This window comes from Puma concolor, chromosome D4 (genome assembly GCF_028749965.1).
Source record: "Puma concolor isolate L17-30 chromosome D4, mPumCon1.1.hap2, whole genome shotgun sequence".
Classification (NCBI taxonomy): domain Eukaryota; kingdom Metazoa; phylum Chordata; class Mammalia; order Carnivora; family Felidae; genus Puma; species Puma concolor.
In genome coordinates this window covers 29,764,581-29,790,430 of record NC_141679.1, presented here as the reverse complement: position 1 = coordinate 29,790,430, position 25,850 = coordinate 29,764,581, and the positions used below count along the sequence as shown (strand labels likewise).

General features: G+C 45.9%; 1 protein-coding gene across 5 annotated transcripts in view; it reads left to right on the top strand.

The window, feature by feature from the left end:
• PTCH1 (patched 1) overlaps window positions 1-25,272 on the top strand; it is a 72,181-nt gene extending 46,909 nt beyond the window's left edge. For all 5 annotated transcript variants that reach the window (XM_086685166.1, XM_086685165.1, XM_086685164.1 and 2 more), the window contains 10 exons: window positions 413-722; window positions 5,349-5,491; window positions 7,548-7,731; window positions 9,135-9,415; window positions 11,176-11,313; window positions 15,282-15,424; window positions 18,770-18,869; window positions 19,415-19,669; window positions 21,264-21,819; window positions 22,352-25,272. In XM_086685166.1, the coding sequence (XP_086541292.1) occupies window positions 413-722; window positions 5,349-5,491; window positions 7,548-7,731; window positions 9,135-9,415; window positions 11,176-11,313; window positions 15,282-15,424; window positions 18,770-18,869; window positions 19,415-19,669; window positions 21,264-21,818 (2,109 nt within the window). In that variant the 3' untranslated portion in view covers window position 21,819; window positions 22,352-25,272. The remainder of the gene's footprint in view (window positions 1-412; window positions 723-5,348; window positions 5,492-7,547; window positions 7,732-9,134; window positions 9,416-11,175; window positions 11,314-15,281; window positions 15,425-18,769; window positions 18,870-19,414; window positions 19,670-21,263; window positions 21,820-22,351) is intronic.
• Window positions 25,273-25,850: the final 578 nt, after the last annotated feature.

Here is a 25,850-nt window from a genome sequence, read left to right as displayed (position 1 = left end):
CCAAAACAGAAGATTCTTGTCTTCAAGAAATGGCAAAACAGTCTCCTTTGGAATTCATCAGGTTGCTTCTTTGGGTGTCGCTTCTTTCAGGCCTTCTAAAGAGTCCATCCATTTAGCATGTGAGGCCATTTTAATGAGCTCATCTTCTACAGCAGTGAATCTCTATGCAGCAAGTGCTTCTGTGAATTTAGTTCAACTTCTTACATTATAAACATTTCATTCTTCATGAGCTTATTTTTAAAATGTGCTTACTATGATTACTTGTTTTTCCCTGCGGGAGAATGACCCCTACATGCTGCATCCAGGCCATTGTGGTGATAAAAGTGAGGTCTAAACCAAACAGCTTGCTTTTGTTGAGGGAGAGTCTATCCCATCCTCTGACTCTGATCTTGTGCCTTTTACTGTGTTACAGGTCATGGTGATCTTCCTTTTCCTGGGCTTGCTGGGGGTCAGCCTTTATGGGACCACCCGAGTGCGCGATGGGCTGGACCTTACAGACATTGTGCCTCGGGAAACCAGAGAATATGACTTTATTGCTGCACAGTTCAAATACTTTTCTTTCTACAACATGTATATAGTCACCCAGAAAGCAGACTACCCAAATATCCAGCACTTACTCTACGACCTTCACAAGAGTTTCAGCAGCGTGAAGTATGTCATGTTGGAAGAAAATAAACAGCTTCCCAAAATGTGGCTGCACTACTTCAGAGACTGGCTTCAAGGTAAGGTACTGCTAGAGGGCGTTTGCCCTTTGTAAACTCACCCTTTGGCCCTTGGTGTGTTCAGCGTCCACAAGTTCCCTTTGTTCGCTTAATTAAAGTGTTAGATTATAATGTAACACTGACGTGTTTCATTGACTCCTAAGTGTTGCTTAAAATTCTTATATAGACTGTTTCTGGGGCAGCCTCCCAAATCTGGCTTTCACCTATTAAATGATGCAAACAGTTCACACGGGTGACTCAGGAACTTCCGTAAGAATTTATGGGTGCACATTAGAAAATGGGAAAGTATGTTATAAAATAGGGAGCTGGGTGCTTCTAGTGCTCTTTTTTGGATGGTGGTCAGTTGGATGACCAAGTGAAATCAGAGTGATGGAATTTCTAGACTGACTTCTTGTCAGATTATGGCTTACTATACCAGCGGATTTTGCATCATTGGTGAATATAATGTAAAATTCCATATTTTGACCGTCTTTTGATTTGGCGTATGAAATAAACTTATCAGTGCTTAACCACATCTCACAGTACTTCATACTGTAATAATGAGTCAAATTCTGCTGTAAAATGCCTTTCTTACTTCTTACCTTGTTCTTAGAAACATTTCTAGGAAACGGTAGTCAGCTGAAGAAAAAAAATGGCTTAAATATGCTCCTAACTGCTGACTGAATATGAATGTATTCAGTGATTCAAAGAACATCTGTTCATTTATTCCGTGTTGACACATGCAAAGTGAAGTGGGGAATCAAGATAATTATCCACACAATTCAAGCAAAAATGCTTTTACTGAAATACCCAAATAATTATGGCCCCCAACATTTTTTGGCTTAAGTTATCCAAATGACTGTCTTAATTTCCCACTTAATTAGGCTTGTTTAAACACAGATTTGAGTGCCTTTTTTGGTCTTAAGTCAATACACTTGTATGTAAAGATTAAGCAGCCAATTTCCCTGTGAGTTTGCATGGAATGGTAAACAACTTGAGTTTGATTGAAAATTCTTCAGTACAGTTTTTCTGGCCTTGACTTCTGTTCTTACAGTTTTGTTCATACGTGTATACCAGATTTGACCTCTTTTTTTGAGGAAGGCAAAGAGAACCACATGATCTTAATACTATTTTTTAACATGCTCTGAGATTAACTCAAATTTGTTCAAGTCTTATTTTTGACAGTAGTTTGGGAGGTAGTGTTTTTCAGATAATGGGTCAAAACAGGACCAGACAGTTGAGAGATTCCCTGCTTTTCATTTTTCCTCCGTTGGCCAAAGACATGCAAATAGCTTGCCACGAATGACAAAAGAGTGCACTGCCAGTATCTGAGCAAAGGAGGCTTGTTGTAGAATTGATTTCAGTGTCTTCAGCCATTCCTTTGGAAGCTCAATATGGCATGTTAGGCGGAGCTTGGGAAGAGGGCAGAGGGGTATTGTCTGCAGGCAGTGCTGAGGGCTAACCTTTTTATAGCGTATTGTAAATTATCCCTATGCTTTCATCCATTTAAAGACCTAAAGCAGTTGGACTTGATAATCACACTTTTTTAAAGGTGCCATTGAATCATGTTCTGATTGCTAAGTGAACAGCACCCACCTAAACCAAGTGAGACCTGTTCATGCTCCCAAGTCAGGGTCCCAGCCAGCTCTAGAACTCTGCTTGTGACTCTTAGGAGGTCCCGCAGAGAGCACTGGACACAGAATGGCCAGATAATGGGACACTTGGGTTGCCTAGATACTTTTCAGGCCTGTCAAGTGGTTGATTGGGTCTTTGGACACTTCCTGCAAGGAATCAGCTCTCCTTGAATCATTCAGAACTTACTGTGCGATTGTTAAGTGTTGGGAACCTTGTTGGTTTTTAGTGGACTTATCACTAAAAACCATGTCATGCTGTTAATCTTTATTGACATTCCAGTAGTTTGGGAGGAGTAGTTAACTCATACAAAATACATAATGGTAATACCACATGTTATCTTTAAATGCACGTGCAAGGAAGGCTAAGTTGCAGGTAAAAACCACACTGTACATCATGTCCAAGTGGTGTTCGTTTATATTTCACACTGAATTATGCAGATAAAATTTAAATTAATGTTTTCTTTTTAAGGTTCCATATCAAGGAGAAATTGACAATTGGGATAATTAGCTCAAAACTCTCACTAGAAAATGAAATTTAGTATAAAATTTAAAATGAGACAGGTTCTAGCTGAAACTTTTACGTTTTGCTATAAGATGGCAGTGGAGGCAAAATCCGTGTGCCTCGTTTTGTGTATAGAATCATATGTTATACATGCATCTTAGGCCAACTCATTGTTACTCAAGCTTTTTAGTAATTAGTCAGAAAATAAAATAATCTGAGTATACGGACTTAACTTTTCTATGAGGTCAGTGACTAGTTCTCATTGGTGTTTGTACTCCCAAATAGAGTGAATGGCGTGGGGAGGCCGGCAGCATGGATGATGAGTTGAGCTGAGTTGCCGACAGGGTTGACCTCCCCAAATCCAATCTCTCTTACTTTGGTTCACTGTAGGGTGTCCCCAGATCCTTAGTGCATAAGTATCTTAAACTTACACTCAGATTTTTGGAACACCCTGTTTGCCACTAGACATCATCGGTGCCCACGAGAACTCTGCTGATCTTATTCCTGCCTTCAGCAAATAACTTCCTGAGCACGTTACTGTGTTCAGGGCAATTTAGAGCAGCCACGGTTCAAGCCAACCCTGGAACTCTGGATCCTGCTGCCTGGATCCAAAGCTTAGCTCCAGCCCTGGCCTGCTAGGTAGCCTTCATCAAGTTGCTTTCCAAGCCTCAGATGAGGAAACTGAGTGGAACCATAATGCTAACAGGGCTGTCTCATGAGGTGGTTGTAAGAATTACACGAGCAGTGATCAGTGTAAAATGTGAGACAGCTCAGTGCTCACTGAGCACGAGTGGCTCCCTAGGATTAAAGGATCAAGAGGGAAAGGGTTAAAGTACCACACAGGCCATGAAGTGATGAAGTTTCTATTAAGGCGAGGAAAACAGACCAGGTCTCTTTTCTGGGGAGAGGAGGGGTTGTTTTTCCTCTCCTGTTTATTTTTTTTCAAAAACAAAAAAAGGCTTTAGGTAATAAAATAACATCTGTTCCATACGGCTTGTTGTGTGCATGCCTCACTGTGAAAAACAGTCTGTGTGAGAGTTGGGAGCACGGCTGCTCCGGTGGTCCCCCCCCCTCCCCCCCCCCCCCCCCGCCCACCGCTCCTCCACACTGGGCCTTCTTTCACCACCGAGCCCACGGGCCTCATCCCCACATTGTTCATGTAAAAACAATGCCCACAGCAATGTCAGCAGGAAGGTTTAAAGAGAGAGACAGGGAGACAGGGTCCTGTGCCGCCCTCTCACCCTACTTCATACCCCAAGAGCTTAATTATTTTGAGCACTAAGGGAGCCGGTATTTTGGGGGGTGGTGTCTTTGAAGTCACTCGAGGCATGTCATGAAATGAAAGGAACCCTTCTCCCTTCTTACTGGCCATGTCTAACCCGTGCATACGCAGCTTGTTCAAAAGATGTGGTTTCCTGAGCTGCCGGGGCTGGGGAGTTCTACTTGGGAGGGGATTTGGGGGAAGCAGGGCAGTGGGAAGGGGGTGGGGTGTCAGGGGGGTGTGGTGGGGGGAGAGTGTGTGCACACGGGATCACTCAGCCCCTAAGGCCAGGTCACCAGGGCCCTGTTTTCTCTTCCAGCACGCTTATCTCTTTACAGCTGTAGCCAAACCATCAGGTCTGTAATGATGGTTTTGATTACAGAGGCCAAGCACAGCTGTGTGTGGTGGGCTGGTGGGCTCGCCCATCCCCCACCCCCAGAAAGCCCTTTCCTTCCCCTCCCTGTGCTTGCGGTTTGTCATCTGTTCTCACAGAGCCCCCTTGTATTGGCCTGTGGCTTCCTGTTCTCAATCTGATCCAAATTTACCCCGTGAGGCATTTCCCTGCGCACACGGCGCACCCGAGATCCCTCCCCTCCCCCTCCTCCACACCCCCCCTTCTGAGGAAGGGTGGCAAAGAGGAACAGTCGAGAGTGAATAGGTGTTGGCTGTGATCTTTACACAACCTGGCAGCCGATCCCACAGCTTGTATTAGCTCCACAAGTCTAACAGATGGAACAAATTGACAGAATCGTGTTCACTCACCCTGGGCTCGAGAAGCAGCTGAGTTGCTGTTTGAAGTTGGGAGTTTGAATGCGTTTTTCCTTCTCTGAGTGTACTGAAGAACCCACGGCTTCAGCACCTGACCGTGGCATGAAGTGGCCAATGAGCCCATGCGTCGTCCTCACCCAGCCAGCTGGCTCTCCCAAGCTCTCTCTCTCGCTTTCTTTCCAAATAGCCATGGGGGAGAAGCAGGGGTTTCTTTTTTTATGTAAAGGTAAAACACGTATATTTGATTCCCAGAAATGACTATTCCCCTCTTCTGCCTTTGAAGCAGGGATTGTTAGCAACCTGAAGTTCACTCATGAAAAGTCTAATAGTGTCACTTGAACTTGATGTAGGAAAACAAGTAGAACAGAGAGTCTTTGAGGTTGACGTCAAGTACTTCCTTGTTCTGCTCAGCGTCCTCAGCCCATCCCATGGATCGTTTTTGTTAAGAAGTGTAATGTGTTATACACGTTTGCCTTTTCTAGGACTTCAGGATGCATTTGACAGTGACTGGGAAACTGGGAAAATCATGCCAAACAATTATAAAAATGGATCCGATGATGGAGTCCTTGCCTACAAACTCCTGGTGCAAACCGGCAGCCGTGATAAACCCATCGACATCAGTCAGGTACTCTCATGGCCTGACACCCTGGGGGTTTCAGAGGGCATCGTTGAGCAGAGCTTTGGGGAAGCTGCTATACTGAAAACTGTTCGACAGCCTACCATCCCAGCCTGCGCTGTCTGGAGACCAGAGGCATCAGGGGCTGAGAGAATACTGAATTGGCTCTAATTCACTTCATCCCATCAGCTAACTGTGTGACCGCAGGCAGAGTGCCTCGCTCTGCTCCTCTGTCAAGTGGGGACAAGTGTGTTACCCTCCCTCGGGGGCAGTTGTTCTAACCAAGGACCCTCAAGGCAGTGCAGGCTCTTTCGGATCCTAGAAAAGCTGTGTTGTACTGTTCTCTTTTGAAAATAGTACTTGTTACCATGTTGGTCTTTATATTCCGACTTGGAGGGCTAGTAGCAGTCATTTGAATGAGCAGGATTTGGGGCGGATGTGTAAGTTAGGAGACCAGAGAGGTTACTAGAGGGGAGGATTGGTTGCATTCAACTCCTGGGGTCACCCTGGCCCAGCAGGTAGAGGAGGAGGCTAGGCACGTGGCTCTATGGTGAGGCAAACAGAAATGACGGCTGTTGGACCCTGAGCGCACCCACTGCTCTGATCACCCCGCTAGCTAATAGGAGCTGTTTCAATTTGGCGATCGTATTCTGCAACTGCATCTGCACCTTCGGTGATGCCTGCATCCCTGCATATCCCTTTTGATTCCTCGGGCGTGTTGGGAGTGTGTTCGGACCCTTCAGATTTCACATGAGTCCAGCATTACTACTGGCTCTCCCCGGATCCCATTCCCTCTGCTCCTTGCAGCTTACTTATTTCCCTCAGGCAGAAAACCGTCATGCTAATGATCTTCCCAGCAGCTCTGTTTATTGTCTCCCCTTTTTTGCTGGCATTAAAGGTGACAGATTTACAAAGTACATTGTTCAGAGTTATTATGGAGTGTGAACTTGGTGCTTTATGGCCGCATGCAGCAGGCTGTCAGGTTTGACAAGGATGTGGGCAGAGGAGCCTGTTGGAGAGATAGCAGGGGGATGCCCAGGGGCTGGGCCAGGCTTTAGGGACCAGGGACAGGGAGGAGCAAACTTGCTTGGGCCAGGCCCCCGGATATCACTTCCTCTGCCTGGGAGGGAGAAAAGCGTGCTGCGTGCACGGAGGCCACGAGCTGTGCTATGTAATTCCAGAGACGGCTTGAAGACATGCAGTTGTTACATATCCCGGGGATTAATTGAATCCAGACCCCTGAAATTTCGTTTTCTCGCTCTACTCTTTCTTCCTTCACTCTTTCTCTATTAACTGCTGTCACTGGTGTTTTTCATTTTGTTAAGAAGGCCCAAAGCATTGGAATCAGGCCTGCACCTAAAGTAAACAGGAACAATATATTTGTGTGTTTGTGTATGTGTGTCTCTCTCACAGTGTTTTCACCTAAGCAAAGCCCACAGGACCTAGTATTTGCCATGCCCGGGATGGGGCATGCTAAGCGTGACCACATCCCTCAGAAATCAGGTTACCCAGAAAGAGTGGAGCCATGCACAACCCCTTCCACTCTCTGGCGATGGGCATTTTGTGAATACACAGGTCATAGGAGGCTAGTGTTAGCAAAATTTATACAGATGTTGTTTTATTTTTATAGCTCTCCTCCATTTACTGGGTGGCATTTCCTTCAGTGTTAACAGCAGAGGTTAACTGCACACAGACGTGTATGGGGATTCTTGCCAGGTTTTTTTTCCCCTTCCCCTCCTATAAATATGTTTCTCCAGATTGTTCATTCTCTGCCTTGGCTGCAGACAGTCTTTTAGCATTCAGATTTAATTGGTTCAGTCAATTCCTGGACCATCTGCAGAACTGTGTGTGTGTTATAAACACACCGATTACTGCACCCTCTGATAAGTGCGTTTTGAAAGAAAGCAAAGGTGCTCTGATGGGATTTTCTACATGTTCAAAGAAGGGGCATTCTAGTCATTATTGCAAATGCTGGGACAGGGTTCTGCTCCCCCCACCCCTCCAGGGAGGAGTATGTTTACCTCCAGCCCCATTCTGAAGGACCCCTGTTCTTCCCGTTTCGCAGTTGACCAAACGGCGCCTGGTGGATGCAGACGGCATCATCAACCCCAGTGCTTTCTACATCTATCTGACCGCCTGGGTCAGCAATGACCCCGTGGCTTATGCCGCCTCCCAGGCCAACATCCGGCCTCACCGTCCTGAGTGGGTGCACGACAAAGCTGATTACATGCCGGAAACCAGGCTCAGAAGTAAGTAGCCCTCCAGTGGGGCCCGCCGGCAAAGGGCCTTACCCTGCTCTCCCAAGCTCTGTCATGGCCCTCATCTGCTGACGCTACCCAGGGTTCAAAAGTGTAAACAGAACAATATATTTCTTTGAGTTTAAAACTCTGGGAGACACATGAGGATGTGTAATGGGATACAACCCGTGCTCTGTCACGTTGGGAAGTGAGAGCCCCTAACCTCCGTTTGTAACTTGCACTCTAGGATGTCCACCAGGCAGCTCTCTTTAATGCCAGCTGTTCCATGTGAAAGCTGGGGACGCCTCCAGGTTGAGTGGTATTTTACTATTGCAGAGTTTTATCGCTGGGGATTATATGTTTATCTTTACTTTGTCAACTCTGGCGTTGAAGGGATTTTTGGCAAGTTGGGTCATTCCTATAAGCCACCAAGCACCTGTATTCTGTCAAATCTGTTGAAACTGGAGCAGAATAGTTCTGTACACAGCAGCATCCTCTTCCTTTCCTCTCTCAGCCGCGACCTGGAGAGGTGGTCCCATACGGATTTAATTTGCATTTATGTTTAGAGGCGTTAGTAGCTTATACCTTGGATATGAGGCCGAGGGAGGATGTGACAAAGAAGACTGGTCCCTTTGCAGACATGGCTGGAGAGGAAGCGGGTTGTGCTTCTCTGTATCTAAACCCCAGAGCCTTGTGGCAAGCAGCCAAGGCTTGTGTTAATGAAAATTTATAGTTGAGATTATAATAGGGCAAATCATGTTTAGCAAGTCAACTGAATGACCCCAAAGGGTCTGGAACACACAACGGCAGTAACTAAATGCTTGTTGTGTGAGGATTTCTTCCCCTGCTGCTGAAGACTTAGCATTGCATTAAAAAAGAAGCATGGAAGGTTTAAGTGTGTTAGATCACTAAAAGGATAAGAAAGTTAAGCGTTTTTCTCAGTAAAGCATGACTTTCGAGTTATTTTGTTCTCATAAGTGATTGAGTAAAACAGTTTGAACTTCGTATTTTCTCTTGTGTCAGTTGAACAAAAAAAATGCTCCTGCCATTGAATTCTTACAAAAGTGACTGCTTCTAGAAGATTAAAATCAAAGGTTAAATAAATACACAGATCCTGGGCTCCTCTTCTCCCCAAGCAAATTAAAAAAAAAAAAAAAAAATCAAATGTTGATTATTAAAACCTTTTTGAACCAAAGATTAAAACTGTAAAGGCCCGAAGACTGCGCTCGGTAGCTCGTTAGGGGAGAAGTGCAGCGAGGGACTCTGTTGCACAGTTCGTTGTCGTGGCGGAGAATGCAGGATACAGATCTGGGGATGGCCGCCAGCAGGGTTTGCCACGTCTCTTCCATGCCTGGGGCGTGCCTGTTGACCAGAGCCTTCAGCCACAGCCCCTTCCCCCTGTCTTGTCTGTCCAGTCCCAGCAGCAGAGCCCATTGAATACGCTCAGTTCCCTTTCTACCTCAACGGCTTGCGGGACACCTCAGACTTCGTAGAAGCAATCGAGAAGGTCAGAACCATCTGCAACAACTACACGAGCCTGGGGCTCTCCAGCTACCCCAACGGCTACCCCTTCCTCTTCTGGGAGCAGTACATCGGCCTCCGCCACTGGCTCCTGCTATCCATCAGCGTGGTGCTGGCCTGCACGTTCCTCGTGTGCGCCGTCTTCCTCCTGAACCCCTGGACGGCCGGGATCATTGTGAGTTCATTCGGAGGGTTTTTGGGGAAGTCGGATTCCTTTCAGCCTAGCTCTTGCTGCAGCCGGGAAGTTGTGTTTATGTCTGGGCCTCTGGAGGAGGGTATAGATTGCATCATTCTTACTATATTTATTCTGCTGGAGGTGGCAAGGTTCGTGGTTAGGTGGTAGAGCCTTTAATGGCCTTCATCTTGTGTCCCTTCTCCTACAACTTTAAACTTTCCATGTAAAGATAGGGGAGTTTTTAAACACATGTTCTATAACAGCTTCTAGCATTTATTAAACACAAACACTCTGAGCATTTATTAAATACAAATGTAATTAAATTTTTTTAATCTTTTTTTTTTTTTTTTTTTTTACTTAAAGGGCCTTTTTGTGACTATATCCCAGACCTAACATAGAGAAGATTCTTCTAAAACAGGGGAGGGGGAGTAATTAGAGAAATTAGGACCAGGGGTACAGAGGTAAAATGGGTTTTGAGATGGTTTTGTGGGTGGTATGTGTTTCAAACATTGAAGGATAATGATGAACTAGTATTGCTGACCGATTTTTTGGCATCCTTCTTCCAAGTATAATACTCTCAGATTTGAAGTAAGTTTCATAGAGAGTCTAATAAAATCATGGCAGTGTTTAAATTCCATGAACTGTGGTATAGACTTCAAAATGCCAAAATTATAAAAACAGAGACCAGGACTGGTTTCTGTACCATAAGTCTGTGCAGCAGGTATGTTAAAAGGTAAATGTTTAGTCTGCAGGGGTTTTCATGGTACTTAAGCAATTGATGTTGTCCATCTTTCATTAGCTTACTAAAAGAAAGCAAAGGAAACTTTTATCGTACTTGCTCCCCACCCCCGCCACCACTGTCCACTGCCCCACCCCCAACAAGGAAAGACCATTCACTCCTTGTCTTCCGCCCGGGGAAAGTTTACCATTTTATTTGGATTTTCTCCCCTTTGACTCAAGAAACTCCAGTGTCTACCTCACAGATTTTCTTTCCATCTCTGCGCAAATTTTTACAAGGCAGATGGAAGGCAAATAAAAGCTTTTCCTTGGATTTAACTGTCTGCTGTGTCCACCCGCCTCTCTCCTCATTTCTTCAAAGTGAAGGCGCCTGTAACCTGACCCATGTCAGCTGACCAGAAGGTCCTCTTTTTCCCTAGCCATCCTCTCTTAACCCATGGGCTCTCCAAACAAAAGCAAGGCTGCCTTTGCGTAAAAGAACTTTTTTTCACCCATCCTGTCTGCTTTCTTTAGGATGCAGGGTACAGAAACCCAAAACACTAACGTTTCAACTCTGTTATAAGTTTGGAAGGACACTTTCTGATGATTAAGATCAAAACAGAATGAAATACCCTGTTTTAAACTGTATTAGATTTGTAGCTAGTGACGAGTCCATGTTTGTGTAATTCTTATATGCCTCAAATGGAATAATTGTCATTTTTTTTTCGTTTTCTAGAGCAGGTGTGTTGGAAAAACAATTCTTGGTAGAATACTAAGCGTTGCCTCTATGTACTCCTTGTACAAGCTGATGTCCCAAAGCAGCTGTCCCAAAACTGTCCCAAAATCTCCCTTGTCAGCAGGGACACGGTGAATTAGAAAGTAAAGGCAGGTGTCCAAGTTAAAGCAAGTCAGCGCCTGCCTTCTGTCTGGGTCCCGGGTGTTTGTCCATGCCCCACCTGCAGCGAGCCCTTCCCTCCTTTGTCTTCAGCACCTCCAGTGTGCGTGTGTGTGCCCATCCACTCATGCTGTGCATCTTCCTGAAGGTGACGGTCCTGGCTTTGATGACGGTCGAGCTCTTTGGAATGATGGGCCTCATTGGAATCAAGTTGAGTGCTGTGCCTGTGGTCATCCTGATCGCTTCCGTGGGCATCGGAGTGGAGTTCACCGTTCACGTTGCTCTGGTATGGTGGACCTCTTCACTGAGAACTTTATGAAGAGGCAGCGTGTTTCCTCTCACTCTCGTAGTCTCCCAAGTTGGAAACCTTTCCATTTTCTCCAGTGTCAAGGAACACACATAATGACATGTCCTAGTGAAAAGGCTTCAGAGCACAGGCAGTCCTGTGCTGGGACAGGCTGAAATCTAGGCGGTGTCCTTCCCCACTGGGAAGGGGGGAGGCCCTCTAAGGAGAAGGGCACGGAAGGTGAAAGAATACTGGGCCGGGTCAGCGTGGGCCAGGAAGGATTCTGCTTATTTGGTGCCCTTAGTGTCAGGTCCATAAGTTGTCACCTTGGTTCCTAAGTTCCATGCTGAGAGTGTGTGTGTGTGTGTGTGCGCGCGCGCACACACGCACACACACACGAATATACATGGGTAAAGTGAGACCACACTCATAGGCCTGGCAGGGATGGCGTGACTGAGGGTGAGGCAGGTCAGCAGCCAAGGAGATACCCTGGGGCCGATAAGGCAGAGGAACTCCTTCTCCCAGGTAAGCCCACCCAGTTCCTTCAACATCCCGGCCTCCAAATTCATGAAAGCAGAAAGTAAGAGAACTGGGGTTGTTCTCAATGGCATTTCTCCCCACTCTCTCATTCTGTGCCTAGTCCCGTGAATGGTTTGTTGGAGGAAGTTAAACGTCAGGGTCTTTAATCCGAGAGGCAAACCAATAGTGTATATTTCTCAGAAAATGATTCAAAAGCCTCCTAGCAGTGTGTGAGTTCTGTGCACACTCGCACTTATTACACCCTCATCCTTGGGGTTATTGATAGGTGCTCAATAAATAGTTGCTGACTGAGTAAATACTCATGTTTGGAATGCCCTACCTAGGAAACCTAGCATTGAGCTTGGGTCAAAGTCCTTTTGGCCTTGCTTTCTCAGTCACTAGCATTGATTTTCTTTGGGCTCAACACATGGCATATGCATGTGTATATGTGTGCACATCTGCACATCTGCTGTGTCGTGTACCTTCTTAGTTTCTCCACAGGAGTCTTTCAGGGCCATTTTTATGGACTTTGGAGACTGTAAACTTTTGTGTTTCAAAAAAAATGTTTTGTTGAGGTTGTCCTGTTTTTCCTCAGTGTATAAGGAACAGCTGATAATACAGAAGCAATATTCTCTAAATTTGGAGCCTACCCCAATTTTTTTCCTCCATTGATCTGAGAGGAGGGAGAGGGTTTTTTTTTTTTATGTAATGTTTATTTATTTATTTTTGAGAGAGAGAGAGAGAGAGAGAGAGACAGTGACAGAGAATGAACAGGGAAGGGGCAGAGAGAGAGAGGGAGACACAGAATCGGAAGCAGGCTCCAGGCTCTGAGCTGTTAGCACAGAGCCTGACACAGGGCTCGAACCCACAAACCATGAGATCATGACCTGATCTGAAGTCCGATGCTTAACAGACTGAGCCACCCAGGCACCACTGAGAGGGGATTTTTTTTAAAAAGAAGAGCCCACTAACCTAGAGCTTAGAATGTAAATAATTCTTAGTATCATTTCTTCAAAAAGGAGAAAACCTTGAGAGTTAAGAATCCACCAGTCATTTTATTCTGTGAATGAAAATTACCTTTTTAAAAAAACTTTGGTAGCTAGCAATGCAAATAAGAGCATTCTAGAACAGGTTGTTACAGTAAAAATGAAAATTGCAGCCTTCAAACTGTTGTGGCGTCCTGGGCCTCACATGTGAGGTAGTGTGAACATAAATGTCCATACCGGTGCTGGGTAAACAATTGAGGAATGCTTCTACCAGTTGTATAGATTTAATTCCAAGAATTTAAGGACTCTCAAGAGCCAACTCAGCTTTGCAAGCAGTAACCCCCCGCTCAGTGCTGGTAGCCCACACTTTCACTGAGACACTCTCTACACTCAGGATATGGTGTTCCTACCTGATCCTGTATGTGAAGATCTATTTAAAGCAGGCAGTTACTGCTCTTCCAAGGTGTGTAAAATGATGGAATAAGGTTGGTGAGGAGCACTCTTCAGGGAATCAGTGGTTCCTGTCAGCTATTCCCACAGCCTAAGTTGTACATGAGATGATAAAACCCTGCTTGACCCCTGTGGCCTCATGGCCCAAGTATGGCACAAAATAACATGGTTCCAAACCATCTTGTTGCTTTTCTCCCAAAAGAAGAAAGGTAATTGTGTTGACCCTAAAGTCAGCCCCACTCTGAAAGAGCAGATACACTTTAGAGAAAGTATGGACACACATAGCACATTTTTGTAAACGTTTCTTTCTCCATCTGCTCAGAAGAACAACCTTAGTGTTCTTCCACAGGCTACCCAAGGGATGGGAATGCCCCCAGTGTGTTATAGACCTTGATTTATTTTTTTTATTTTTTTTTAATTTTTTTTAACGTGCATTTATTTTTGAGACAGAGAGAGACAGAGCATGAACGGGGGAGGGGCAGAGAGAGAGGGAGACACAGAATCGGAAGCAGGCTTCAGGCTCTGAGCCGTCAGCACAGAGCCCGACGCGGGGCTCGAACTCACGGACTGCGAGATCGTGACCTGAGCTGAAGTCGGACGCTTAACCAACTGAGCCACCCAGGCGCCCCTAGACCTTGATTTTTAAGGGGCTGTGACCTGCAGTGTGCCCGAGCTGTCTCATCTCGGCATGTCCCAGGGCAGCCCTTAAGTTTCAGGCAAAGAAAGGACTTGTGCCAGCCTCAGTCCTCTCTGTTGGGGCCCCACTGAAAGGCCACGCAGGGTATAACAGTAACTGACTCACGTTAAAATGGTCCTGGGTCACACTGTCAAGCCAATAGTCTGATTGGTGTCAACAGCATTCTTGACCTAGCAGAGCTTTAGGAAGGTAAAGGAGGTGGGGATATAACCACATGGAGTTAAAATAAGCTTGAATTTCTTTTTTTTTTTTTTTAATTTTTTTAATGTTTATTCATTTTTGAGAGAGAGAGAGAGAGTATGAGTGGGTGAGGGGCAGAGAGAGAGAGGGAGACACAGAACTTGAAGAAGGCTCCAGGCTCTGAGCTGTCAGCACAGAGCCCGACACGGGGCTCAAACCCACGAACCGAGAGATCATGACCTGAGTTGAAGTCAGATGCTCAACCGACTGAGCCACACAGGCGCCCCAAAATTGGCTTGAATTTCAAGTCCTGTATTTTTCTTGTGATACTTCCAAGGTGTTTAGAGAACACAGCAACAGAAATGCCACGTCATCCACGAGGAAATACGTACTTAGCACCCAGTTGCATGCAACCCTCAACTAAGCCTACTCGGAAGTAAGATCTTGACCTGCCACAAAATCAGAAAGAATGCTGTCATTCTCACACCACAGCTCTCCCATGTGAATGCTGTGTGCTCATTCAGGTTGGGGGGGGGTGGGAAACAAGGGGAGTAGCAGTGAATAAAGGGACATTTTGCTCCTTTTTGTATAGTTTTGGTTTGGTTTTTAATTTAAAGTAAATATGCTTGGGGCGCCTGGGTGGCGCAGTCGGTTAAGCGTCCGACTTCAGCCAGGTCACGATCTCGCGGTCCATGAGTTCGAGCCCCGCGTCAGGCTCTGGGCTGATGGCTCGGAGCCTGGAGCCTGTTTCCGATTCTGTGTCTCCCTCTCTCTCTGCCCCTCCTCCGTTCATGCTCTGTCTCTCTCTGTCCCAAAAATAAATAAACGTTGAAAAAAAAATTTTTTTTAAATAAATAAAGTAAATATGCTTTCTGTCTTTTTTTGTCGTTCAAGATTTGCGTCAATATCAAATATGATGCAATATCATGAACAGGTCATTTTAGCGTAAGCCTAGATTTAGGTACCTGAGCAGCCCGGATTAAGTAGCCCAGGAGCTAAATGGGAAGCTGTGAGGAGGTCCGTACAGGTCCATACAGACCAATTAAAATAGCTTGTATGTAGCATGTTGGACCAAGCTGACCATGGACCAGGCCCAGTCCGGACATCTGCTCACCCCACGTCTTCTCCTTGCACAGGCCTTCCTAACAGCCATTGGTGATAAGAACCGCAGGGCCGTGCTTGCCCTGGAGCACATGTTTGCACCTGTCCTGGACGGCGCTGTCTCCACTCTGCTGGGAGTGCTCATGCTGGCAGGATCTGAGTTTGATTTCATTGTCAGGTAAGCAGAAGGGGAGAGAATCCTTATTTTCAAGAATTGTTACCACTGTTAGGATCTCTGTTGCTTACTTCCTTGTGTGTCCGGTAGACAGCAGCATGTCTTCATTGTGACTCTACTCTCCTTCCCCCTAGACTGATGGAGGTATAACTGACAAATCAGAATCGTAGTGTCTAAGGTATACAGCATGATGTTTTGATATGCCAACCAGTACATTGTGAAATGATTACCACAGTCTGTGACTCCACTTTCTCTTGCATTTATTAACTCAGAGATATGCTGAGAGGTATAAGGAAAAGGTCTTTTTTAGAGGCCTTTTAGGGAACATCTTGGGGAGAAGAGACGGAGAGTCTGTGGCCAGCAGCAAAGACAGCTCCACAGCTTGAAACCAGAGGGCCACCCAGCACCCCGGTGTTGACCTGGGTTCCCCTCAACTGCCCAATTTTGACCTTGACTTCTCTTCCGAAACTATAGAAAACTTAAAAATACCTGAAATTGTCACCTACATTTTATTCTTTCAGGAAGCAAAGGTGGCATGCCCAGATTTCACATTCAAGTTCTCACTAAGATTTAGGGAGTCTTGGGTATGTGACTCTGGTGCCATGTGTTTGAAATCCAGGCCTAGTTTGGATACTTCTCCTTGGAACCCAAGGCAGGCAGTTTCTGGTAGATTTATGAAGAATGCGAGTTTGTGAGGTAGAAAAGGAGGGCCAAGGTTTCCTTCTGAAAAAAACTTGACAACTGCAGGGAAAGACCATTTTCTTGTCTGAAGAGCCTCCACAGCATCGTAAAGTAGCTACTCTTGGATGTGACAGTGCTGCTCTGTGGAGGGACAAGGCCAGAATCATCAATAAGTGAAAGGCCAAAATTAGAACCGTGGTAAAGCAGAACCAAATGTGAGACATGACTGCATTGTTTGGGATGCTTCAAATAATCTGGAGAGAGAATAGAAAAAGGCTTTCTTGGTGTGCATGCCTGTAATAGGTCTTTGATTTTCAAGTAAAAAGAAGAGGGTTTAAAGTTTCAGCCCAAGTTCCCTTATTACAGAAAAAAGATCTATCCATTGGTCTGTGGCATACCCCATAACCCGTTGGGCAGTTCGGCAACAGAGAGTTAGCCTTCCTTGAAGGAGTGCCGGAGTTTACTGTGTGTAGTTTAGTACAGGGTAAATGAAGAGGTAAAATAGCTCTTGCATCGTGGACCAGTACTTCTCACACCACAGAGTGCTTATGAATCATCCAAGGCTCTCTGCAAATGCAGGTCGGATTGCACTGGGTGCAGGGAGCGTGTAGAGTGGGATTGGCATTTCCAGCCAGCTCCCAGGTGATAACCCAGGCTGCCAGTCTTCTCTGCACACACTGTTAATCACCTAACAAGCCAATTAGTACATTCTTGTTTGCCAATACCAGGTAGATAGATGTATGCCTAAATTAGATCAAGGTTTTGGCCTGAGTTTTATTTTCAGCTCTTAACTTCACTTTGGCTTTTCCTTTATTTCCTTAGCACACACATATTCAGGCATTAGTCGATGTTTCTTTATGGTATAAAACCCCTGTGTCAAGCAGAGTTTCTTCTGTGTTTTTCCTCACTCGACACAATGCAGTTACAAGCACCTCAGTGCCATTTTACACAACGAATAATGTGGACCCCGACGGCCTCCATGTAGCTTACAGTCTCTGGGGGGAGAGAGTTCATGACACTTCAGAACCATGGGAAACACTGAGTGTGATGGGGTCTCAGAGGATCTAACTCAGCCCTGTGGGGACACTAAGTGAGACACAGAGGGGAAACGTAGCCAGAATTAGAGCAACCAGCTGGGAACCACGATGGAGGGCAGAATCCCAGCTCTCATCCAACCCATAGCTTCCTGTTCTCTCCCAGAGATATCAGGGTTCTTGTTTCAAGCACTTAAAAGGGCTTCCCATTTTCTAGAACTGGATGGATTAACCTGATAAAGCCCTCACTGCGGTCAACTAAATGAGCAGACATTGTATACGCTAAGCCGTCAGAAATCTAATTGGTCTGTTTATTCTACAGTTAGATGGATGGGATGCAAATGTCTTAATGCCTGCTGCTGATATATGCTTCAGCCTAAAGTTCCAGCAGTTTACATTAGAGCAAGACATTGGCGGCTTGGTTTTTACTAATGCAGTTCAGAAGTTTCTAGTGTTTACAATAGCTGCAAGGTATTTGTGTTTTTATAGGGAATCTCTCTCCTTTCATCTAATGTCGAAACATATATAGTCATGGCAAAGTTTGGTGCCTGTTCTGTTTTATGATCAAGAGGACCCTTAACAGATAGATATCTTGCCCTCCCTCTTCCCAGAACATCCTGAGCTCTCCGCCCCTCACTGCAGCCCCTCCTTGCAGCAAAATCGCCCTACACTCAGTTCCAGAAATGCACGTTTGCGTGGAGCCCACTCCCTCCAGCTGTGTGGAGTGTCCTCCAGCAGCTCTCCCGGGCTGACAGGTTTACCTTGGTATTCATGAAGGATCCCAGACCTTAGCCCTCAATGGTGGGAAAGCAGGGCCACTTGCGCACTCTCCCCTTCTTCATGGTGCTGCGGCCTTTATGTTTGAATTGGCTGACGCAAAACAAGAGTATTCAGAGATGCTAAATTGTTCAACAAAAGCTTGGCCCGCAGAGCAGCCCCCTCATTGTGGACCGCCCTCCCCCACACAGAATGGGCAGCGTTTTCTCTGCAGAAAGCTGGTTCTTGTGTTCTAAAAAGGTTGCAATTGGAGCTGTTTGGTAAAACTGGAACTCACAGAATTCTAGGCAGAAAGTTGTGATTAATGAAAGCCCAGGGAAAGCCTTACCTGATACGCTAGAGACTTAATTAGAGATTCTGCTCTAAGATGCTGAAGCATTTCACAGTGGATTAGCTGCCTGCAGAAGTGGGCTGCTTTTCCTCCTGAGCTAAATTGTTTAAATTCTACACCCTTCACTTCATTTGTTTGCTTCTGCTGGGTTTTCACGGACGGGGCCCCTCTGCATTGTATTTGTGCTTCCAATCTGCTCAGCCATTCAGCTCACATTCCATATTTTTGTGTTTGTGTAACACATTCATAAATAACATTACATGCCAGGAGATTTCAGCAAATTAACAAACTAATTTTTCTCTCTTCCCTTCACGAACTAACACTTTGGGTTGTGGAATGTAGTCCTCGAGAGTCACAAGGTAAAAAGAGAAAAAAAACTAATGTCGTGCTGAACCACAGTCTTTTAAACTGTGTGGGTTTTGTTAATTTGGGGTTTTGATGCGCTGTGTAATATTTGGGCACGTGAAGGCTTGCTGCTCTTACTTTTGCCACAGTGAATGTTCCTGTGTCCCTTTTATCTTCAAGGTATTTCTTTGCTGTCCTGGCAATCCTAACAATCCTGGGTGTTCTCAATGGACTGGTTTTGCTTCCAGTCCTGCTGTCCTTCTTTGGACCGTATCCCGAGGTCAGTAATTATGCCGGGCTGTAATGGACAGTCCCCAGGCCACCTGAATGCTGTTTTTCCTTGTGTCACTGTTCGTTTAGATCTTTAGGCAGACCCACATTGCCGATTGTTTACTTTTTCAACATATTTCAATAATTATGAAGTTTTTCATAGAAAAACTATGGCTTTTTTCCTCTTCAATTTAATAGTTTGGGAGATGCAGGACTAGTTTTGTTTGGGTTTTTTAAACCAACTGGCGGCCTGAGTCGTGTAGTTCGGTATCAGTGAAGCATTTTCCACTCAAGATGAATATCTGGGCTTGAATCGAAGGAAGAGGGTCACAGCCTGCCTTTCCAAAGTGTAAAAGCAGAGGGCAGCTCTTTTGCTCCAGCTGTCAGGCCTGATGGTCCTCGAGGTGGCAGAGTGGGGGAGGGGATAGCGGGAGAGGCTGGGGCAGTCGGGGGATGGGTGCAGAGACCCCTGAACAAATACTGTGCTTTGCACTTTAACTGTGACCAGCAGGTAAATGGATGATCACACTTTTAACATGGAATCTCCTTCAATAGGTGTCTCCAGCCAATGGGCTGAACCGACTGCCCACCCCTTCCCCCGAGCCGCCCCCCAGTGTGGTCCGGTTTGCCGTGCCCCCTGGTCATGCAAACAATGGGTCCGATTCCTCTGACTCAGAGTACAGTTCTCAGACGACAGTGTCGGGCATCAGCGAAGAGCTTCGGCACTACGAGGCCCAGCAGGGCACCAGGGGCCCTGCCCACCAAGTGATCGTGGAAGCCACAGAAAACCCTGTGTTTGCCCGCTCTACAGTAAGTCACCCTAGAGGCCAGCCCCTGCCTCCTCTATGCAGCAAATCCCAGACAGATAGGATTTAAAAATAAAGTATAGGTTAGGTAGAATCCTATGAAATTGCCAATCTTTGACTCCAACTATAAAAACATGAGTTGCGTGTGGTTCTCTCTCATATAGATTGAAAAGGGCAGGGGCCAGTAACAGTAGCTACAAAAAGCATTGGTATGTGTCTTGTTTGGGCTAAGTATAATTTGAGTTTAAGGGCCAGAGGTAAAGCATGCTTTGCTTTTTTTTTTTTTTTTTTTTTTAAGCCGTATATCATTTTAGAATAATACTTTTTGTTTTTAATGTAGTGGTATTTTTATTGCCAACAGAATGATTTTTTTTTTTCCTCTCACTTCTGTTACTTTTAATTGCCCTTGGTACAAAATTATTTCAAGTATTAATGTCCAAGATTTTACCAGAAGGAGCTGGAGGGAGCAGAGAAGCTTAGCCTTCAGTAATTCAGGACAGCCATAAGCAGCCTGGGAGCCCCTTCTTGGAGGCTCTGAGAGCCGCAGCCATGCTCCCTAGGATGTCCTTAGCCCCCCAGGCCTAGAGCACAGCACACAAAACCCGAGGAAGGTTCTAAGGCGCGTGCTGCTCCAACTCAGGGCCTCCTGCTGTCCCTCCAGGAAATGGGTATTCCAGTCCCAGGCCAGAGCAGCCCTTCCATGAAAGAGAGAGAGGCCAACCAAATAACCTAAATTTTCCTCCTCTTACCCCCCGTGACGATGCCTGCTGAGCTGCAGTGTGAATCTGGTTTTGTTCAGCGGGAGCCTAAAAATAGGTACAAGCTGAACGACTTTGAAGTTGGTCACGGTCCTTTTGATTGATGTGGCCACTGTGTTGCTCCATGCTTTGTATAGAGACCCAGAAACCAGATTCCTAACAACCGGACAGAGCAGCACTGCCCCATGGAACTTTCTGCGATGATGGAAACGCTCCCTCTGTGCTTGCCAGTATAGTAGCCACTCACCACATGTGGCTGTTGAGCACTTGAGATGTGGCTAGTGCCACGAAGGGACTGAATTTGGAATTGTTGTTAATTTAAATGCAAATAGGCATATGCTCCTAATGGCTACCGCCCTCAACAGCATAGGTATAGACAGTCCTGCTGACGTGCTGCATTTACGCGAGCCGGAGCCAGATGCTCAGCAGTTCACAAAGAGGACGAGCTTGGGATCTGACTGTGCCGCACAGGGTGGAGTGGCAAACCGAGAGGGGGGCAGCCCGGGTGCTCTCCGACCACAGCCCTGCATTTATGGGCAGCAGCTGTATGTGTCTGGCCAGCTGTGCTACAGAAAGCCTAGACATAGGGTCCAAATAAGGCCTCTGCCACGTCGTGGAGGTTCTAAAAGAACAAGTTTTTCTTTTGTGGGTGGAAGGCCCAGTTGGCTCCCGGGGGCCTCTCCCAGCCGTTTGTGGGGCTGACTGAGCACTTGGTGAAGAGCTGTGTGTGGGTGGCCGGCGGGAACCGGAGCCAAGAAGGGAAGGCTGGGAGTGGCGGGGGGCGATGCCCCGCCTGGGGTTAGCACCCCGCCTGTTTTAACCTGCCCTCGCCCTCTGCAGGTGGTCCATCCCGAAGCAAGACATCACCCACCCTCAAACCCTCGACAGCAGCCCCACCTGGACTCAGAGTCCCTGCCTCCAGGACGGTCAGGCCAGCAGCCCCGGAGAGAACCCCCCAGAGAAGGCTCACGGCCACCCCCCTACAGACCGCGCAGAGACGCTTTTGAAATTTCTACTGACGGGCATTCTGGCCCTAGCAATAGGGACCGTGCGGGCCCCCGGGGAGCCCGTTCTAACAACCCTCGGCACCCAGCATTCACTGCCATGGGTAGCTCTGCGCCCAGCTACTGCCAGCCCATCACCACTGTGACGGCCTCGGCGTCCGTGACTGTTGCCGTGCACCCGCCGCCTGCCCCCGGGCCCGGGTCCGGTCGGAACCCCCGAGGGGGTCTCTGCCCGGGCTACGGGGACTACTCTGAGACTGACCACGGGCTGTTTGAGGACCCCCATGTGCCTTTTAACGTCCGGTGCGAGAGGAGGGATTCCAAGGTGGAAGTCATAGAGCTGCAGGACGTGGAATGTGAGGAGAGGCCCCGGGGCAGGAGCTCCAACTGAGGTATGTGCGGCTGGTGGGTGGGCCTCAGCAGCAATGGAGGGGCACCCAGGGGCACGGAGGGCAGAGCTCCCTGGGAGTTCTTTAGGCTGCATCCTTGGGGAGCCCCTGGGCATTGGTATGTCCCACACTGAGCCCCAGTGACCTCTCATCTCCCTGGCAAGGATGCCATGTCCAAGCTTTGCCATCCTCGGGGAACCCATGGAGCCCCAAACTGGGTGTCACACCTCGCTGCTCACCTGTTGAGGGTTAGTGCAAGTTAACAAAGACGCTAACAGCTGCACCTTTCACCTGGTTTTCAGGCTTTATAAAGCCCCAACGCAGATATGTATGCCACACATAACAGCTCGATGCGTCGGTTACATAGTGAACACATCCGTGTCGCCAGGCCCCAGATCAGCCTCTCATGCCCTCCACCCAGCACCCCCAGCCTGAGTTCTAATACCAGTGAGCAGTTTGCCTACTTCTGTGCTTTCTGAATATACAGACTCGTATACCTATTGCTTAGTTTGACTTCCTTTTTTTTCTTTCAAAGGGTGAGTAAAATCTGAAGCAAAGAGGCCAAAGATTGGAAGCCCCCCCAACCCCCCCCCGAACTGCTTGAAGAAAACTGCTAAGAGTTATACAGATGTGCGCACCAGGAGAGCAGTTCAATGTTACTGTAACCGACTGTATTATTTTGTGAAATAGTTCTATAAATATTTAAGAGGTGTACACATATGTAATATACGAAGGAACCGATGTAAAGTAGTGCGATCCGGGCTCTCTCCACTCCTACCCCCCGAGTGGGCGGTGGGGAGGCCACAGCGGGGCCCCTCCTGATTTGTACATTGGTCTCTGTGCCACAACCAAGCTTAACTTAGTCTTAAATTTCAGCATATGTTGCTGCTGCTTAAATATTGTATAATTTACCTGTATAATTCTATGCAAATATTGCTTATGAAATAGGATTATTTTGTAAAGGTTTCTGTTTAAAATATTTTAAATTTGCATATCACAACCCTGTGGTAGTATGAAATGTTACTGTTAACTTTCAAACACGCTATGCGTGATAATTTTGTTGTTTAATGAGCAGATATGAAGAAAGTACGTTAACCCCGGTGGCTTCTCCAGGTGTAGTTGGATGCGATTCTGTTTGGCTGTGCGTGTGAACACGTGTGTGGTTTCCCGATGTACTGTACTGTGATTTTTTTTTTCTTTTTTTGTTTCTTTTTACTGTCTATAACCCATCGTGGGCTCCGCCCTAGTTAGGCTGGAAGAGTCAGGATATCTTTATTGCTTGGTGCTGGTGGAAAGCTAGCCCTGAATGTCGCCTTATCCCTCTGCCCGACTTGCTTCAGGTACAGGGCGTCTCTTACGATCATTGGCTGCTATCCAGACACTCCTAGTTCATGCCTCAGAGGAGATGGGCTCCGCTGTGTGGGTCATTGTAGTGGACGTTGGAACCTCAGGGTTTAGAGCTAACATCTGTTCATCTTCATTGGTGTTAAAGAGTTCTAGAACGTGCTTAGTGGTGAGCCTCACCTGAGCCATGAATGTTACTCTAGAGTAGGCAGCATCATTGTACCTCTCGTGACACACACACACACACACACACACACACACACACACACACACGCCCACACACCCTCAAACGTTCAAGAGCAGATTGGAAATCTTTTGGAGACAATGATCCTGCTATGAGTGGAAAAACCTGTTGATTCTGGGTCCACAATAAACCTGGAGGTGATGTTTTGAGTTCCTACAATTTAAACTCCCCTCTTCCTAAATTGCACAGTTGGTGGGGCTTTCTAGATCTCTTTGTATCTTCTTTAAAAATAAGTAGTGAGCATCCAGTGTGGTGGTATGGAGTCGGAAGTTCTACAGGATGAGAGCTTCAGAAGGATCCTTCTCAGTGCGTTAATGTTAACATTATGAGTACACGCTTCCTAAATAAACTGTGTCCCTCCTCTCAACCTTATTAGTGTTCTTTCAATGTGACATTGATCGAAGAGCAGGGAGATGTTAATTGCATACACCCCACTGAAGAATGTATACGGAGGCAGATCTGTCAACCAGGCATTATTTTTAAAGATTTGCTTCTGTATCGATTCTGTTGTCTTGCTTTGAGGTTTGGTCTTCCTCAGCTCTTAGCCAGAGACCAGCAACTGTCGGGGAAGCAGTGGATACCCGGACTAAGCTACTGTAGGAGCACAAAAATGGCAGCTTCCATTGTGCCCTCCTGTTTTACACGGAAAATCTCAGTCAAAAGTCAATGGGCTCCCAGTAGTACCGAGCAGTATAGTGACCTCAGACCCTAAAACTTGCCACAAAACTGTAAGATACTAATTGTAAGCCACCTGTGGCCACCAGGTGTGTGTGTTAATGTGCCAGGGGCCCCGACGGGCCCACATCTACTGTTTGGTGCCTCTGTCAGCCACACTGTCTGTCCACCTAATAGCCAGCTCTGCTCAGAAAACTTACGTCCTGCGTTCAGGAGAGAGATGATGCAAAATTCTGAGGTCTGCTTCCCTCTGGCTCGTGGCATGCCCTCCTCGCTCCTTTCCTGAGCCCAGCTTGTGTGGCGCATGACAGTTTGCACAGCCCTGCTTTCTGCACAGTGTAGAACTTTCTCCCGTAGTCACATTGGCAAAGGGAGAACTCGGAGGTTGGCAGGCAACTAGAATTTCTCTCTCTCTCTCTCTCTCTCTCTCTCTCTTTAAAATAGTTTTATTTTGTCTGTCTTGTTTGTTCATTTGGATGTTTTAATTTTTTTTAAATCTTTGCTGATATTTATAATTTTGTATCATAAGAATGTTTTCCTACAGTATTTGTCATGCCAGTTTATAACAAAAAATGCAGGGATTTTATTTCTATTGGAAACACTATTACAGCTATGTTTTACTTTTGAACAGAATTTTTATTTGTATAGAGTGCTTACTAATGTTAAATAGTTCAGAGTATATAACATCTTCATTAAAGACTCATGGTAGGTTTTAGTGTAAGGAGTTTAAAGGAAATAAATATTCAAACTGGGTCTCATTGTCTGCCAATTTTGGCAGAAATGGGTTTGTGTCATTTCAATTACAAAGATAAAAGTATGCCATATAATTTATTTATATGAAAATTTATTTTTGTAGTGTACATAGTAGTCATCAAGTCTTTTGACAGAAGTATATTTTTAAAGAATTTATATGTGATGAATCCATGATGTCTGGAACTTTGCTGAGACATGAGTGGGGCACGCTTTTCATTGTAAAGTACAGCAAGGAAAAGAAAATGCTTAACAGTGTTAAGAGAGTGAGATGGAGTAAATATTCATGCAATTGTGAAATGTGTATTAGTTACCATTTGTGACCTAGTGTGGTTCTCATTTTAAACCTTGGAAGGCAAAAATGTACAAACTCTCTAAATATTAATGTTCAAACACTGATAGAAATTCTAACATGAATAAAAAATAATATAACTTGTTGGTTATGTCTTTGTTCATGGAATGTTTTTTATTACAGTGTTTTATGTAGGCAGCACGTCAGGCCATCATAAACTTTGTTGATTTGTCTTAGTAACATTGCTAAAGAATCCTTTCTTGTTCTACCTCATGGAGGCATTGTTGATATACGAAAAGTTCTAGGTTTTTATTTTCTGACACCGAGAAAGTTCCTCAATTACAATTCAAAGGGATCCCCTCCTCATCACTTAACATCTTTGTATGTGATGCCTAATAATTAGAGGGAACATTTATAAAGATAAATTTGATGACTATTAAAATAAATGGAGGTGCCATACTTAAATAGGAGGGCTGATGATACGGGGCTAATTGAACCTGATCTAGAATGTTTTCTTCTGAATGTTTATATGATTACATCCCATCTTTACTAGAGCCATGGAGAAAAATAAGACCAGGAATATCATAGCGATCTGAAAGCAAAGAGCGGTGGGGAAGAACTCAAGACCCAAACTGTTACAAACACATGGTGAGAGGTCGGCAAACTGCAGTCCATGGGCCTCCTCCTGTTTTTGTAAAAATTTATTAGAAGACAGACACACCCATTGAC